This window comes from Crotalus tigris, unplaced genomic scaffold (assembly GCF_016545835.1).
Source record: "Crotalus tigris isolate CLP2741 ecotype Arizona unplaced genomic scaffold, ASM1654583v1 scf7180000018806.1695572, whole genome shotgun sequence".
NCBI lineage: Eukaryota > Metazoa > Chordata > Lepidosauria > Squamata > Viperidae > Crotalus > Crotalus tigris.
Window position 1 is genome coordinate 352,440 of NW_024097205.1, and position 14,844 is coordinate 367,283.

The 14,844-nt window shown below is 37.5% G+C and overlaps 1 protein-coding gene across 2 annotated transcripts in view; it reads right to left on the reverse strand.

The window, feature by feature from the left end:
* The window catches only part of CLMN (calmin), a 98,443-nt gene that overhangs the window by 23,655 nt on the left and 59,944 nt on the right, over positions 1-14,844 (reverse strand). Inside the window, exon 4 of one of the 2 annotated variants that reach the window (XM_039356201.1) lies at positions 10,382-10,465. In XM_039356201.1, the coding sequence (XP_039212135.1) occupies positions 10,382-10,465 (84 nt within the window). Of the gene's footprint in view, positions 1-7,954; positions 8,179-10,381; positions 10,466-14,844 lie in introns of those variants that run through there. The other variant, XM_039356202.1, reaches the window with a different exon arrangement.

A 14,844-nucleotide genomic window follows, 5' to 3' on the forward strand; every position in this document is an offset into this window, starting at 1 on the left:
TTTGGTCACATTGTGCTTTTTTACAGTGCAATAGCTACTGACTACTGTTTCTATCTATGTTTCTATATAAGCTGTGCTAGTTTACAATATACACAATCCACCTCTATCACACTAGTTGCCATAATCATAGATGTATTATTATAATTGCAAAATCCTTAAGGGCTCTCAGAAATGCAGAGATAAATATCTAAGAAACAATATATACATGGTGTCAAGATTCAAATGTTCTCCAGAAGAGCTCTATTTTCTAGTAGCTTCCAAAAGCCATGCAAGGTGGGAGCCAAACTAGATGCTCATTGGGAGGCCCTCCCAAATAACTAGACCAATCAATGAAAAGCAGCATTACTGAACTTTGCCCTCCTTTACCTTCCTAAAGTGTGGCAATACTGATAGTTATTCATGGGTTGATTAAACTGGTCAAATTGGAATGTGCAGTCCTGTAGATATCTAGACAAGCCATGTAGGGCTTTCTAGGTTAGGACTAGCACTTTAAATAGAAACCTGTGGGCAATGAATACAGAGCCCAGAAGACTAGTGTAATATGTTCCCTTCTGTTGAATACTGATCAGCACATGGACTGCTGCATGTTGAACCAATTGCAGCTTCTAAGTGAACTTTAAAGGCAGCCTTATGTAGAGCATGTACAGTACCCCAGGCAAGTTTTGTTGAGAACATGAATTGCTGTAGGTAAAACCACTCCATGTAGGGTTGCAACATGTGCATGATCTAAAGCTGGAGAAAGTCCTTTCTGGCCAGTCCTAGCTTTTTTAGCAGAAACCATGAGTCTAGAAGGATGCATAAGTCACAAAGCTGATCCTTCAGGTAAAATGCTGCTCTGTCCAGAGAGATTGTTGAAATGAACAAAGAATCCCAATGGACAAACAGTAATTCTATGTTAGTAGGAATCAATTTAAGCCCTTTCCCATCCAGACTATCATTCCTCTAGATCAGCGGTTCTCAATGTTTGTGTGATGGCGACCCCCGTCACACAAACGTTATGCGCATGCGCACCGCCGCCATGCGCGGTGCGCATGCGCGGCGCTGCCCCCGGAGGGGAGAAAATGGCGGATCGCTGCCTTTGGCGACCCCCGAAAAATGGTCGATCGACCCCAAATGGGGTCGCGACCCATAGGTTGAGAACCGCTGCTCTAGATAAACTAGATCACATATTCAATTCCCCAAGATATCTACATCTACGTTTACTGAGGCTGGCTATAATAACCGAATCTTGTAAGTCTGATTTTGCTGTACCTTCTCCTCCTTATGAGTCAGTGAATTAGGGAGATGGTTGTCTGAGCAGCTTCTAAACATTGTCTGGATATTCTGGGTTTAAGAATGTTCTAGCCCTTTTTATCTTGGAAATGAAGCCTGTATAACTCTATTAGGGTCATTTTCCTTATTTTCTACACAGAACCATGCAACCTCCAGACACTGAAACAGAACTTCCGCAGAATGTTCAGTCTAGCTTAGCAACTTCATGTAAGTATTAAATAGGAGGGGGAAGAGAACCAATTCTTGCATCATCCTACAAGGGAGTAGTCTCTAGTCAATTTCTCCTGCCCTTCACCCTCAAGTGGAATCATCCATCAAGGAAAGACCATAACAACTGCATATAGTGACTGCATTCCTCAATCCCTGCAGACAGTCCAGAAGGTTAATATGGTTGATGGCATCAAAAACTGCTGAAAAATCCAAAAAGGACAGGAATGGATGCACTTTGTCCATCTGAGTCCCAACAAAAATAATCTATGGCAGCTATTTAATAGTTATCTATTTAATAATAAAAACTACTGGTTTGCAGCTACAGATTACTCTTCAAAAATTACTATACTGCACAGAAATATACCTTTAAATATTTTTCCAACATTCTCTTATCTAAAACCTACTATTAATTTACATATGAAATGCTACTACATGATCACAAAGTATTCAGTTTACTATCAAAAAGTATAAAAATTAACATACTTTAGGATTCAGCATCCTTAGGAATAAATACATTATAAACTAAAAAGAAGCAATACTACATCAAAGCATATCTGCCAGTAGAACATGTTACTTATAGGTAGTCTTCAACTTATAACCACAATTAGGACCAGAATTTCCAGTGCTAAGGAAGGCAGTTTGTTCAGTGAGATGCACCTGATTTTACCTTTTGCCACAGTTATTAAGAAAATTGCTGCAGTTGACTGAATCGTGTAGTCATGAAGCTAATTTGTCTTCTTCCATTGACTTTGCTTGTCAGAAATCAGCTGGGAAGGTCATAAGTGGTGATCCCATGATCCTGGGATGTTGCAACCATAGTAAATAAATGACGGTTGCCAAGCACCCAAATTTTTGTCATGTGACCATAGGAACACTGCAACAGTTATAAGTGTGAAGACTAGTTGTAAATCACGTTTTTTTCAATGCCATTGTAACTTCAAACAATAGCAATAGCACTTAGACTTATATACCACTTCATAGTTCTTTACAGCCCTCTCTGAGCAGTTTACAGAGTCAGCCTGTTGCCCCCAACAATCTGGGTCCTCATTTTACTGACCTTGGAAGGATGGAAGGCTGAGTCCACCTTGAGCCGGTGAGGTTCGAACTCCTGGCAGTGAGTTGAATTAGCTTGCTATACTGCATTCTAACCACTACACCACCATGGCTCCACCAGTTGCTAAACAAATGGTTAACAGTCCAGGACTATCTATACTTGATTGTTTTTCCTTCATTCTGGAATTGGCCCTTCCCACTAGGGAAAAACTGAACACAACTAGACACAGGGAGAATTTTTTTCCCCTGTACCATCATTTTGCTAGATACCCAATTCTTACAGTGCTGTCTAATGTCTGTATGTATTTACCCGTGTGTATGGCTGTAGTATTATTTATAGGTTGCCTTTTATTGATATTATGAGTATTATTATTCTGTTGCTTTGCATGTACACTGAGAGTTTCTGTACCAGAGACAAATTCCTTCTGTGTGGCCAAATAAAGTATTCAATTCAATTCAGTTCAAAAGACTCTCCCTGTATCTAGTTGTCCTGGTACGCAATGTCCTGTAGCACTTTCCCGAGGGAAGGAGTTAAAACAGTTTATGTCCAGGATATGAGGAGTCTGCAGTCTGCAGGTCTCAGCCCTCCTTCTGACCTATGCAATATGTAGGACTTCTATGGAAAGCAGACAGGTTTGCAATTATTCTTTCTGCAGTCTTGATTATCCTTTGGAGTCCATACCTGCCCCGTTTGATAGCTGTACTAAACCAGACAATTATAAAAATACTAATAACAGACTCAATAAAATTAAAACTAAACAAATTTAATATTTTTTAATAAACAGCAAAAACAATAGTGATTAAAATTTTGATTTTTAGAAAGTTATAAATGGGCCAGGGATCCATATAAATTTGAAATAAGAGTTTTGAATTTATAAAAGTTCCTTCTGGTGGACTTTAAAAAAAATTTTTTTTTTAAATTGAACACTAGAGGAAGCTAGAGCAAACTGAAGATTACAATTAAAGGAGACGGGCACATAAATTCAACTTACAATTACAGAATGAAGCAAAATATTCTAACACTGGACATATTGAAGGATATCTTTGAACAATGGAATGAGAAGTTAATCTTAACAGTGTCAATAGAGACATCTGCCTCTATGGAGTAATTGTGTCTAAAAGTTATGGAAGAGGAATAAGTTCTACTTGAAAAGACTAAGTCTGAGTTGAACATGGATTTATAAATTACAGGCTACAAGAATTACATGGAAAAAGTTGCTACACTGGACATATAAAAGAAACAGGCTGCTGTGTTAATAATTAAAATGGATATACAAACCATAAAGTAAGAGAATGACTTGTATAATTTTCCTATATTGGATTTACCAAAGAAGCTTGTTAAAGTTCTGAAGAATCTTGTGAAATGGAAGAGTAAAAATGAAAAGAAATCAGGTTTTACAAAAAATTATTTAAGTGAACTAAAAATTAAGATAACGGAAGTAAAAAAGAAGGAATTTAAGTTGGTTTATTTGGTCAAGGATAAAACAGATATGTTGTTATCTCTGAAAACACTTAATGGCCTTTTGATGACACTAATATTGAAATGATGTCTTATAAATAAAAGATGGGCTATGGGAAAAATCATTTGTTGTATTTAAGAAAAGGTGTTAAGTTATTAAAATTGTTAATACTTGTGATGAAGGTAGGAAGTAACTTTTTATATATTTTTCTTTTTATTTATTTTTAATTTTCTATTTCTATTTTTCTTTTTTCCTTTTTTATTTCTTTTCTGCACCTTCTACTTCATTTTTACTAAATTTTATTTTAGATTGTATTAGTTTTTATTCTTGTAATTATAATCTTTAATAAAATTATTATTGAAAAACCAATATCCTGCTTGCCAATTTATTGGACAATTTGCTTTTCTACTGGTTAGAAGTATGTCAAATTCATTGGTTTCATTAAATATCTCATGTTTCAATGTTCTCACTTTTTTTTACTGTATATTTATATATAGATCAATTTATATTTATATATAGATCAATTTCAATCTTAATTCATGAAAACAGCCCAGAGCATGGTGTTTAAAATCTCACTCCCTATCCCTTTTGACACAAATTCTGTGATTAAAATGTACAGTAGCTACATTCATTATTTCAAGCACAAACATGGATAAACATCTTCTGATGTTGAATTTGGACAGAAGCCTGCTCCATATTGGTCAAACTGAATGGATGCCAAAGTACACACTATTGTCCTGTAATTCCCTCCCAACTCACCATTACCAACTGCAGCCAATGATGCAGCCAAACACTAGAGAACAACATGATATCAAGCTACATCAACTAGAGGATCCAAAGGATGCACTAAAATATGTCTTTGTTGTGCATTACCACAATTACTACTTTGCCCTTTATTTAGGTATCTGAATTTTTTAAACCAAAGCAATAATGTTTATGTTGAGTATTTCCATTTTGGACCATTTTATGATTATATAAGGCTTCAAAATTCATTATTCTATTCAAGTTACATTTATTAGGTTATTCTGATAAATGTATTCCAGCAAACTGCATGAATAGAACAGGAATAATTATAAATGTGAGCGCCATATGAGCTTGTGGGTGTTTGAAAATGTGAACATAACATGTTACTAATGCAAACGGGAGCTTCAAAGCCCTTTCAGCTATCTTGGAGGCATCTGCTTTCTCCATTCATTTTTACTTCACGGCTTTTAAAACTGTCACTGCTTTTTAGGGTGTGATCAATTTACTCAAGAGTAAGACTTCAGGGTTGAGATTCAGGGTTCTCACAAGAGAAACAAGAGCATGTCTTACTTATTCCCAATAACATTCCCTGCAGGCAAAAACGGAAACAAGGGAATTTCTGCTACTCCCAGTGACAAGGTTAAATTCCAGTATGATGCCTTCAGCATTTCATAAATAATAGTAAGAGTACTGGAACTGTCCCATGACCCTTTCAGTTTCCGCATAACTGCACATCACGATAGTCCCTTTCAATCTCTTGTGGTTTAATATTTAAACCAGCAACTTTCCTTACTGCCAAGGGGATTTGAAAATGTTTTCCTATCTGCCTTTCTCTTAAAGAATTCATATATACTGCCTCCTGAGGAGTAGAAGAAGAATGGACAATCTTAAGAAGACATCACTACTGTCCTTTATCATTCAACCTGGATCACATCAGCTCCAGTCAACATGATGATTGTGGGAACTGCAAACCAATTTATTTGGAGTACACCAGGCTGCAGAAGAATGCCCTAGAGATCAGACATGTGGATTACATGTTAAATATTTAAGTTGGTGAAATATTTTTGTTTAAAATCCCAGATGAGCTCAGATATTCACTAGGAGTGATGCCATATGAAGCAATGTCTGAAATACATCTTGTTTGACACTGGCTGACTTCACTCATTGTGCTGAGCTGTAGGTTGTATAACCATTGTTAGTAAAGTAGGACAATTAGACTAATTCATGTTTTTGGGCTAGTGGGCAAATTTATAACTCCAAGAGCATGGCATGGGCATTGCCACAGAATGGCTGCCACAACACCCATCAATTTACCAGAAGGCAAGCAGGTTAGGTTGTTCCTCACCACTCTCTCTACCATTTCAGCTTACCATTGTCTTTCCCCACCCCAAGATCTGATAACCAAATTTAAAAAAAAAAAGAGAGAAAAGCACTAGTCTGTAGTTTCTTACCATTTCCCCTTTTTCCTTGCTTTCTACGGGCCTAAATACATTCTAAGAATAAAAGTGATGTTTAATCCTGATGCTTTGTTTCATAACATACAAGCTTCCCATATATTTATTTAATTTTTTTTATTTTTATTTATTCCTTTTTCACTATACAACAAAAATAAAAATGAAAGATAGATTTTTCCCCTTAACAGAACTGTGTTATACATCTCATATATATTATTTACAATTTATTTACATTAGTAATCATATCTTTTTCTTTCTCTGTTCTAACCAATCATAACATTTGTTCCATATTTCATAAAATTATGTTGCCTCCTTGTCTTTTAATTCTAGCGTAAGTTTGTTCATTTCCGCGCATTCTAGAATTTTGTATATAATCATATCGTTTGTAGGTATGTTTTTACCCTTCCAACACTGGGCATATACTATGCGGGCTGCTGTTAATATATGTATAATGATGTATTGGAGTTGTTTTTCCATCTTTCAATTTATTATACCCAAAATAAATAGTTCAGGTTTGAGTTCAATTTGTACCTTAGTTATCTCCTGTATCCAGTTCCTTATCTGTTCCCAATAGGTCTTTGCTTTAGGGCACAGCCACCACATGTGATAGAATGTTTCCTCCTTATTTTTACATTTCCAACATTCCGGATTCATATTTTTGTACATTTTGGCCAATCTCATCTATAGAACATTTTGTATTGATTTTCCCTATATGCAGTTGACAATGTATTTAATTTTTTAAAAAACCCTGAATCTTAACAAAATATGAAGTAGGGCAGGGGCTCCCAACCCCCAGTTCAGGGATTGAAACCGGGTCGCACAGCTGGAGGTGAGTGGTCAGTAAGCAGGCAAAACTGAAATCATTCTCCCCCCCCCACACACACACAATCCATGGAAGAATTATCTTTCACAAAACTGGTCCCTGCTGCCAAAAAGGTTGGGGGCTACTGAAGTAGGAAACTTATCAGATACTAAGGAAGGCATTGGCAGGCATATTGGCATCCATGGGCCTCAAACTGAGAAATCAAGCACTAATTTTTCAATTTCTAAATTCATGCAAAATGCAAAACATAACAATCCAACAAAATATGGTTTCTGAAAATAGAAAAACACAATCAATGACAAAAGAAGCATTCAGTTCTGTCACTAAGATAGAGTTGGATATATATTGTCTCACAAGCAAAACTGTTACTTCAAGAAAAACCTGCGGAAAACCAATACTTTAAGAAGTCAAGCAGACTCTGATTCTTCCATTAGTTTCACTAAAGAGAATATTGATTATACCATAAAACTTTCTATTTCTGAAGCCTTAGCATACCTAACCCATACCTAACCTCAATTTGACCCAAATTTCTGTGGATGAATTCTAAATAATACTTAGAATTCATTCACAGAAATCTGGGTCAAATTGAGGTTAGGTATGGGTCCACAATGAAGAACATCTATTAAAATTTGCAAGTTGCAAAGTTTTTTTATTGGCTTTCATTGCAACCAGAATTGGATCACTATTATCCCTATGTTGAAAGTACATAAATTATAATGGAGTTAAAAGTCACCTAAGCTATATCCATGAAATCATGAAGATAATTTGAAAATTAAATTTTCAAGTTAGGGAATGGAAAATTATGCTGGGAGACGTTTCCTGTGTATGACCACTGTAATCAGCTCTTGGAGATTCAAGAACTCCCCTTAGATTAGGCTGCTCTGATTATATTATCATAATTTTTACTCTTCAATATCCTCCCATTATCAGTCACTTACAGATATTATAGGCACCCTCAGGAAGGGCTGGAAACACAGATCAAGTCACTCCATCTGTTCTTTAAAAAGTTCACTATGTCTAAGAGCAGCTTCATCTTACATACTGAAGATGAAGCACCTTACTATGACATATTAAACCCCTTAGCAACCAGATAAGTATGTATACGTGAAGTGTGATGTAACAGCACATGCAGAATTCAATGGCATAAGAAAAATAATTCAGGAAGACAATAACCCCCACACTATTGAAGTTCCTTTTGTAATTTTACTTGTTAGTTCAACATCTTCATCAAACTTTTTCTGTCCGAGATAAAGTTCATTTGTCCAAGACTGGCAATGGCCTCCTTCCAGATCCACAATTAAGTAATTATACACTTGAAGGATTTATTTATTTCTTTTAAAAAATAGATGGCTACCCACATTGTGCAATACAACTCTGTATGGCTAGCAACAATAATAAAATCACAAACCTGGAAGAAAAATCAAGAAAAACCAGGGAACTAATCCATCATCTGCATCTATTCATCTATGCAATCTATGGGTGCCCACGGTAACATCCCAATACGAAAGGAAACATCAGTTGTTTATAGCTAACCAAATGGTTAAGATAGTGGAAGACTGCTGGATCTCAAGGAGATGGTATTCCACAAGGCAAGGCTGCTATGGAAAAGGCATGCTTGCTAAGTTCCACTAGGGAAAGGATCCAGAATGTGTTCCCTGGGTCTGATCTGATGGAATGGACAAATACCTTCAGGGAGAGGTGGACCCACAAATAAACTGGCCCTGTGCCATAGAGAGGTTTAATTGATAACTAACACCTTGGAATGCACGTTGAAGAAAAACTGCAGCTCACATAGCAATGATATCACATGGCAAACCGAGGGGTGTCCATTTCTGCCCAAGCTATAACCTCTGGGTGGCTTTAAAGAGCATATAGCTTATTTTTACATTTGATAGTAAATAGGTACCTAGTAGTTAAGAAGGAAATTGGCATCTCTGTGTACAAAAAGGGTTGTTATCAACTCTGCAAATAGCTAATGAATAAAGCAATAATTAAGAAGAACAGCAGTAGTAGCAACTTTGAAAGGACAGCTAAATGATACAATGTAGTACATTTGTTTTTGATACAGCATAAGGTACAAACATTTATTTAGAATACACATGATGTATTCTGTTCTTTTTTTCTGTCTATTTTTATCAATGGCTAATGCGGTTCGGCAAAATGCAGCATCCAAACTACTATTCTGTTGAGTCAAAATAGATATGTCCTTGACTTACAACCAGTTGCTTAACAACCAAAGTTATAATGGACTTCCCCAGAGCTACTTACAGCCTGTTTTTGGAGATATGGTGGCTGCACTCCACCTCTTAGTCACATGATTATATTTAGGTGCTTGGCTACGAGCTCACTTCTATAGCTGTTTACCGCACCCTGTGATTACATGATCATGTTTTGTGACATTTTTGCCAGTTCCTGGCATTTCTGATTTCTGGCAAAAAAAATAATGGCCTTTGGGGGAAATGGATTCACTTAATTACTGCTGCCTTCACTTAATGACTTCCATGCTTGCTTAGAACCATCATAAAAAATGATCATTATTTCAAATCCAGTCTGTAATGTCTCAACTTATGACTGCAATGACTTGCAACCATAATTCCAGGTTCAAGTCAAGGACTACTTGTAGATATAAAAAATGCATACCTGTCCAAAACTTAAGAAAGAGTATTGTTTATATAATATGAAGATAAGTTTTTGTTTTATGAAGAGTACTGTTATTTTATATTGCATGCATATAGTATACACTTTATTCCCTGTAGAATAGCTTTTCTCGAAATTGTGAGTCCACAGTTCCCAAGCCACATTTTCTAGATTTCAATCTTGGAAATTAAGAGGTCATAATATTCTGAAGATCTTCTCTAATTTTACATCCTTCGATAATTTGGAACTTCAGCTTTGGCACTGTTCAAGCAAGAGTGACCACACATTGGCTGAAGATTATGGAAATGGAAATTCAATACATATGGAAGAAAGCTGTTTCAGATTTTCAGCTACTGGACTATTTTAGAACTCTGACTATTCTTTATTAGAAAAGTATAATCCTTAACAAAATTGAAAATACTTTTAAAAATCAAGGAGTTCAATCAAAGCAATTTAAATTGTTCAGAGCCTGCCAATTAAAAGTATTTCTTGCATTCTTCTAATCATTTAATCCAACTGAAGCCTTTACAACATTTCAGAAGTAATCTAAAGTAGATTTTAATATCTATTCTTTGCAACCAAAGTAGATTTTAATGTCTATTCTTTGTAAGCAAATAGACTTTAATGCCTATGGTATGTAGATCTGGCATTAAGACATAATTATTTAGCACATATGTTTAGCATATTTTTTGTTAACAGAATAAATCACCATCACATAAATTACTTACATTTCTGTCCTCCAAAAACTTAAGGGCTTTTGCAATATTGTTCAGCTGAAAAATACGATGGGTTGAAGACTTGTACTCGTGAAGCTAAAAGAAAATCAGAATGGATTGAAAATAAGTCTAACAGTTCTTCATGCTATTATGTATTCATATCAGTCCCTGCCTTTTAAATTTTAGAAACTTATCAATAATTTGGCTTGTGAGCACAACCCCCCCCCCTTTAAATCTTACAAAGGGTTTGAGGTACTGAATGCCTTACAAAGTTTTAAAGCAGTATTTTAATTTATTATTGGTATATTACTCCAACCTGGATGGCCAAAATGAGTAATTCTTTCTCTAAGAGATGCTGGAAATATAACAAACAGATTGGGTTCTTTTTGTCATTATGTGATATCAATGTTATAAAGCCCTGAATACTGGGAAATTATTTATAGTACAAAAGAACATATTTTGAAGTTGTCATTCTATATCTCAACGTGAGATATTTGTATAAAATATCACCAACAATATTTTCCTTCAAACTTTACTAATACTGTATATGATAATGACTGCAAAGATTTAAATACTTATTTTGGAAAAGCTCTGTAATTCTTTCTTTGGAAGAATAACTAATAACATTATTGTTTTGATGCCAAGAATAACTTCCTAAATAGTAGTAGTAGTAGTAGTAGTAGTAGTAGTAGTAGTAGGAGGAGGAGGAGGAGGAGGAGGAGGAGGAGGAAGAAGAAGAAGGAGAAGGAGAAGGAGAAGGAGAAGAAGAAGAGGAAGAGGAAGAGGAAGACGAAGAGGAAGAGGAAGAGGAAGGAGAAGGAGAAGGAGAAGGAGAAGAAGAGAAATTGAATGCATAATTTGATTCTAATTGGAAACCATTCTTGGATAACAATGTTATATACAATCGTAACATCCAAGATTTAGGTTTCTTTTTCCATAGAATCCTATTTTTATTTCATCTATAGTTTTCAATATTGATTTACTGTTTATAGTTCTGCTAGTGTTTTACACTGTGTTAATAAAATATGTTCAAAGTTCAGTAAGAAAAACTATCTGCACATTACCTTTTGTTTTCTTGTATGTTTTTATATCCTTCTCTTTTATGTATAATATTTATATCTATATCTATTTTTTCCATTCAATTATTTCCAATTCTTGAAGACTGTTTGGACAAGTCCCTGCAGTTTTCTTGCCAAGGTTTGTCAGAAGTGGTTTGTCATTGCCTCCTTTCTGGGTGAGAAAGTGACTGGTCCAAGGTCACCTAGCTGGCTTCACTTTATTGTGTGTATTTATACATATCTTTGTGTATACTGCACCTCTAACATAGGATTTTAGTTCAGCTTATTTTTGGATTATGGACTCAGAACTAGTCTAATGTGGCTCTTAAGAGAAGAGAAATTGCACACCATTGCTTTAGAACAATATGTGCCCATATACAAGAATGCAAAGACCTCAAAAAAGAAACTTGAGGTCAAAACGCATATACAATTTACATTGTACTGAAATAAGAAATAATTTATACAATGGTGGTTCATAGTTCCATAATATACAGAATTTATGTAGTCAATAGGCATAAAATAATCAAACACTTCTACAGGTATACATGTAGCCTCATCTCCTCCTACCTCTCAAAGCTCTCCAACAGACTGAACATTTAAGCTATTAACATTTTCAAAAATTCTGCTCCTTTCCCTCAGAAAAGTAAAAAGCAAAAGCATCCATACCTTTTAGAACTTACATCAGAATGATAAAAACAGTATTGTGCCACAATGCCACAACCTATACTCTTTTTGTATGTGCAGGAAGTGTTATGACACACACATGCCAAAAGGAGTAAAGCTTGCATAAAATCAGCATAACATTACTTTTGTAATCTCTTCCCCCACAGTTGCTTCTGAAGAAAATAGCACTTAGCAATAGCAATAGCACTTAGATTTATATACTGCTGCACAGTGCTTTACAGCTCTCTCTAAGCGGTTTACAGTATGTCAGCATATGGCCCCCAACAATCTTGCTCCTCATTTTACCGACCTCAGAAGGATGGAAGGCTGAATCAACCTTGAGCTGGTCAGGATCAAACTCCAGGCTGTGGGCAGAGTTTGCCTGCAGTACTGCATTCTAACCACTGTGCCATCAACTCACCACAGTGATGTCACTATAGTCCACCCTGGGAAGTATGTTTTGAATGGTGGCATACAAATGTTTAAGTTAATAAAAGAAGTACAGGATCCCGATTGCCTTTCCTATTAAAAGCAATAGGAGGAAAACGGGGATCCCTAATGACAAAAAGGTTGCTTGCCCTTATGAAAAAGCAGCTTTCCCAGTCTTATACCCTCTAAAATTGAACTCCCAAGTTAAGAAGTAAATATTTAAATCAATTTACTAAAATTAAATATTAAATGCTTCTGTAGCATCACCCCCATAGGGAACACTTAAGTCTGGGCCCTCCCGACCTCCCCTCCAAGTAACCACCAGCCCAAAGAGGTCTCTCATGTTGGCGCCTCTGCCTAACAAGGCATGTAACACGGTGGTATTCAGTCATGATTGGCAGCCACGCACATGGGGCGGTGATGGTCGCTTTCTCTCAACGGTGACTCACTTGGGATGATGGTGGTTGATCTCAGGCAATAAGAACTTACACTCTCATGTTGGCGCCCGCTGCCTAACAGGGCACTCCAACTGAAATCTGCCCTCTGGCCTGCCATAGAGCCTTTGTACAGACCACCTCGAGAATTACTTCCACTCTGGTATTCTGCCTTCTTGGATCAGATTTAAGGATGAGGTAAGGGCCTGGCTGTTCCCAGTCTAATCTAACCGAGGCCCGCAAACATGCCACCTCCCCTGTTTGTAATATCCTCTTTGTTCGATCTAATTTCCACAATCACACCGCCCCCACCAAGGCCTGTTGCTTCCGCACCAAGTGTCAATATACTGTCTGCAGTGTGGGGTGCACATCCCCTATGGCCGAGTTATTCCCTATTGGGACAAGTGGGGTGAGCAAATGCCTAACTAAATTGGTATTTATTCCCACAATCAATAAGCCCTGACTAGCTCCTGGGGGTCAAGTGCACACAATGGCCAAGGTATCAAAAGTCTCTGTATACCCAGCAATAGAGGGCCCAAATGTTAACTGGATGGGCAGGTACCCATAATATGGGAACTTCTCAGTTCCAATACCCCAAATCTTCAAATCGCCTCACTCCTGTATGAGTATATGCGTCAGGTGCCTATCATAAAAATCCCCATATAATAATGTCACTTGTGCACCCAAATCCAAGAGGGCCCTCATATAAATACACTCCACTTGTACTGACACCATCAGGGAGGGGCCCACCAGCTGTTTAGGAATTTTGGCAGTGAGAGGCACAGCATCTGGTTCAACAGTCTGTACTTGAGTCCCCCCCAAAATGTTGCTGGGGCCCTGACTTCAGAGGGTTCTATGATATGGGGGTCCCTTGCTAAGGACGATGCTCCCATCACCCCTATAACCAATGGGGACTTTAGGGGAAGCCCACTCCCAAGAGCTGGCACCGAACCTGCCCTTGGACACCCCTTTGATTGGAGCTAGCTGATATTACCGGGCACCCAGTTGACTCCCTCGCTGGGGCCCTCGATAGTTTCCCAACTGAACTGAATTCCCTGATCTTCTATATGGTTTTGTACAAGGACACCTATAATGTCCTACACTCCCACAGTTGTAACAAATCACTGACCTTGCCAAATTATCGGCTGAGGTAGAAGGGCCCATCCCCCCACTGGTTGGCCCGGACAACCTCCATTTGGAGGCAGACAACCCATTGCCATCCATGAGGCCATCATCTTAGTTAAGTTCGATATCTGAGCTTGCATAATTGTCAGCTGATCATCATCCTCTTCACCCTTCCTCACTCTCGTGCCTGGGGGCCATTCTGATGATAAATCAGCTGTGATCTCTTTGGCCTCCTCTACCACCTCCGTCACCCTAACTCTCCTTATGAGATCATGATACCCCCAGATATTCCCTTTGGCTTCGGTCTTTATTTGATTCCAGACTGGATCCAAGGCTAAAGTACCCCAGGAAAGTTGCTCCATCTGGGCTTGCTCCACTTCAGTTGGATCCAGCCCCCCCCCCCGATTTCTACAACCTGATATAATAATTTGTTCAATCGTCTTATATACTCAGACAGCCTTTCACCTCTCTTTTGATACATATCCTCAAAGTGAAACATGTTTCAGCAGACCCAAATTCATCATGCAATAGAGAGAGGTAGTCGTGCATAGTAAAATGCCCTTGGCTCAATGTTAGACTTCTGATAGTTTTTGCAGCAGGGCCCTTTAAGCTTTCTCTGACTCTCTGCTTTTCTTGCGCATCTAGTATATCTCACTCTTCGACTGCTTATACTGCCTGCTCCATTCAGGTTTCATATTCAGTACCCTCTGGTACTGATTGCATCCCTGAGAAAATACGTAGTTTCTTATACCCAGCCACCACGCAA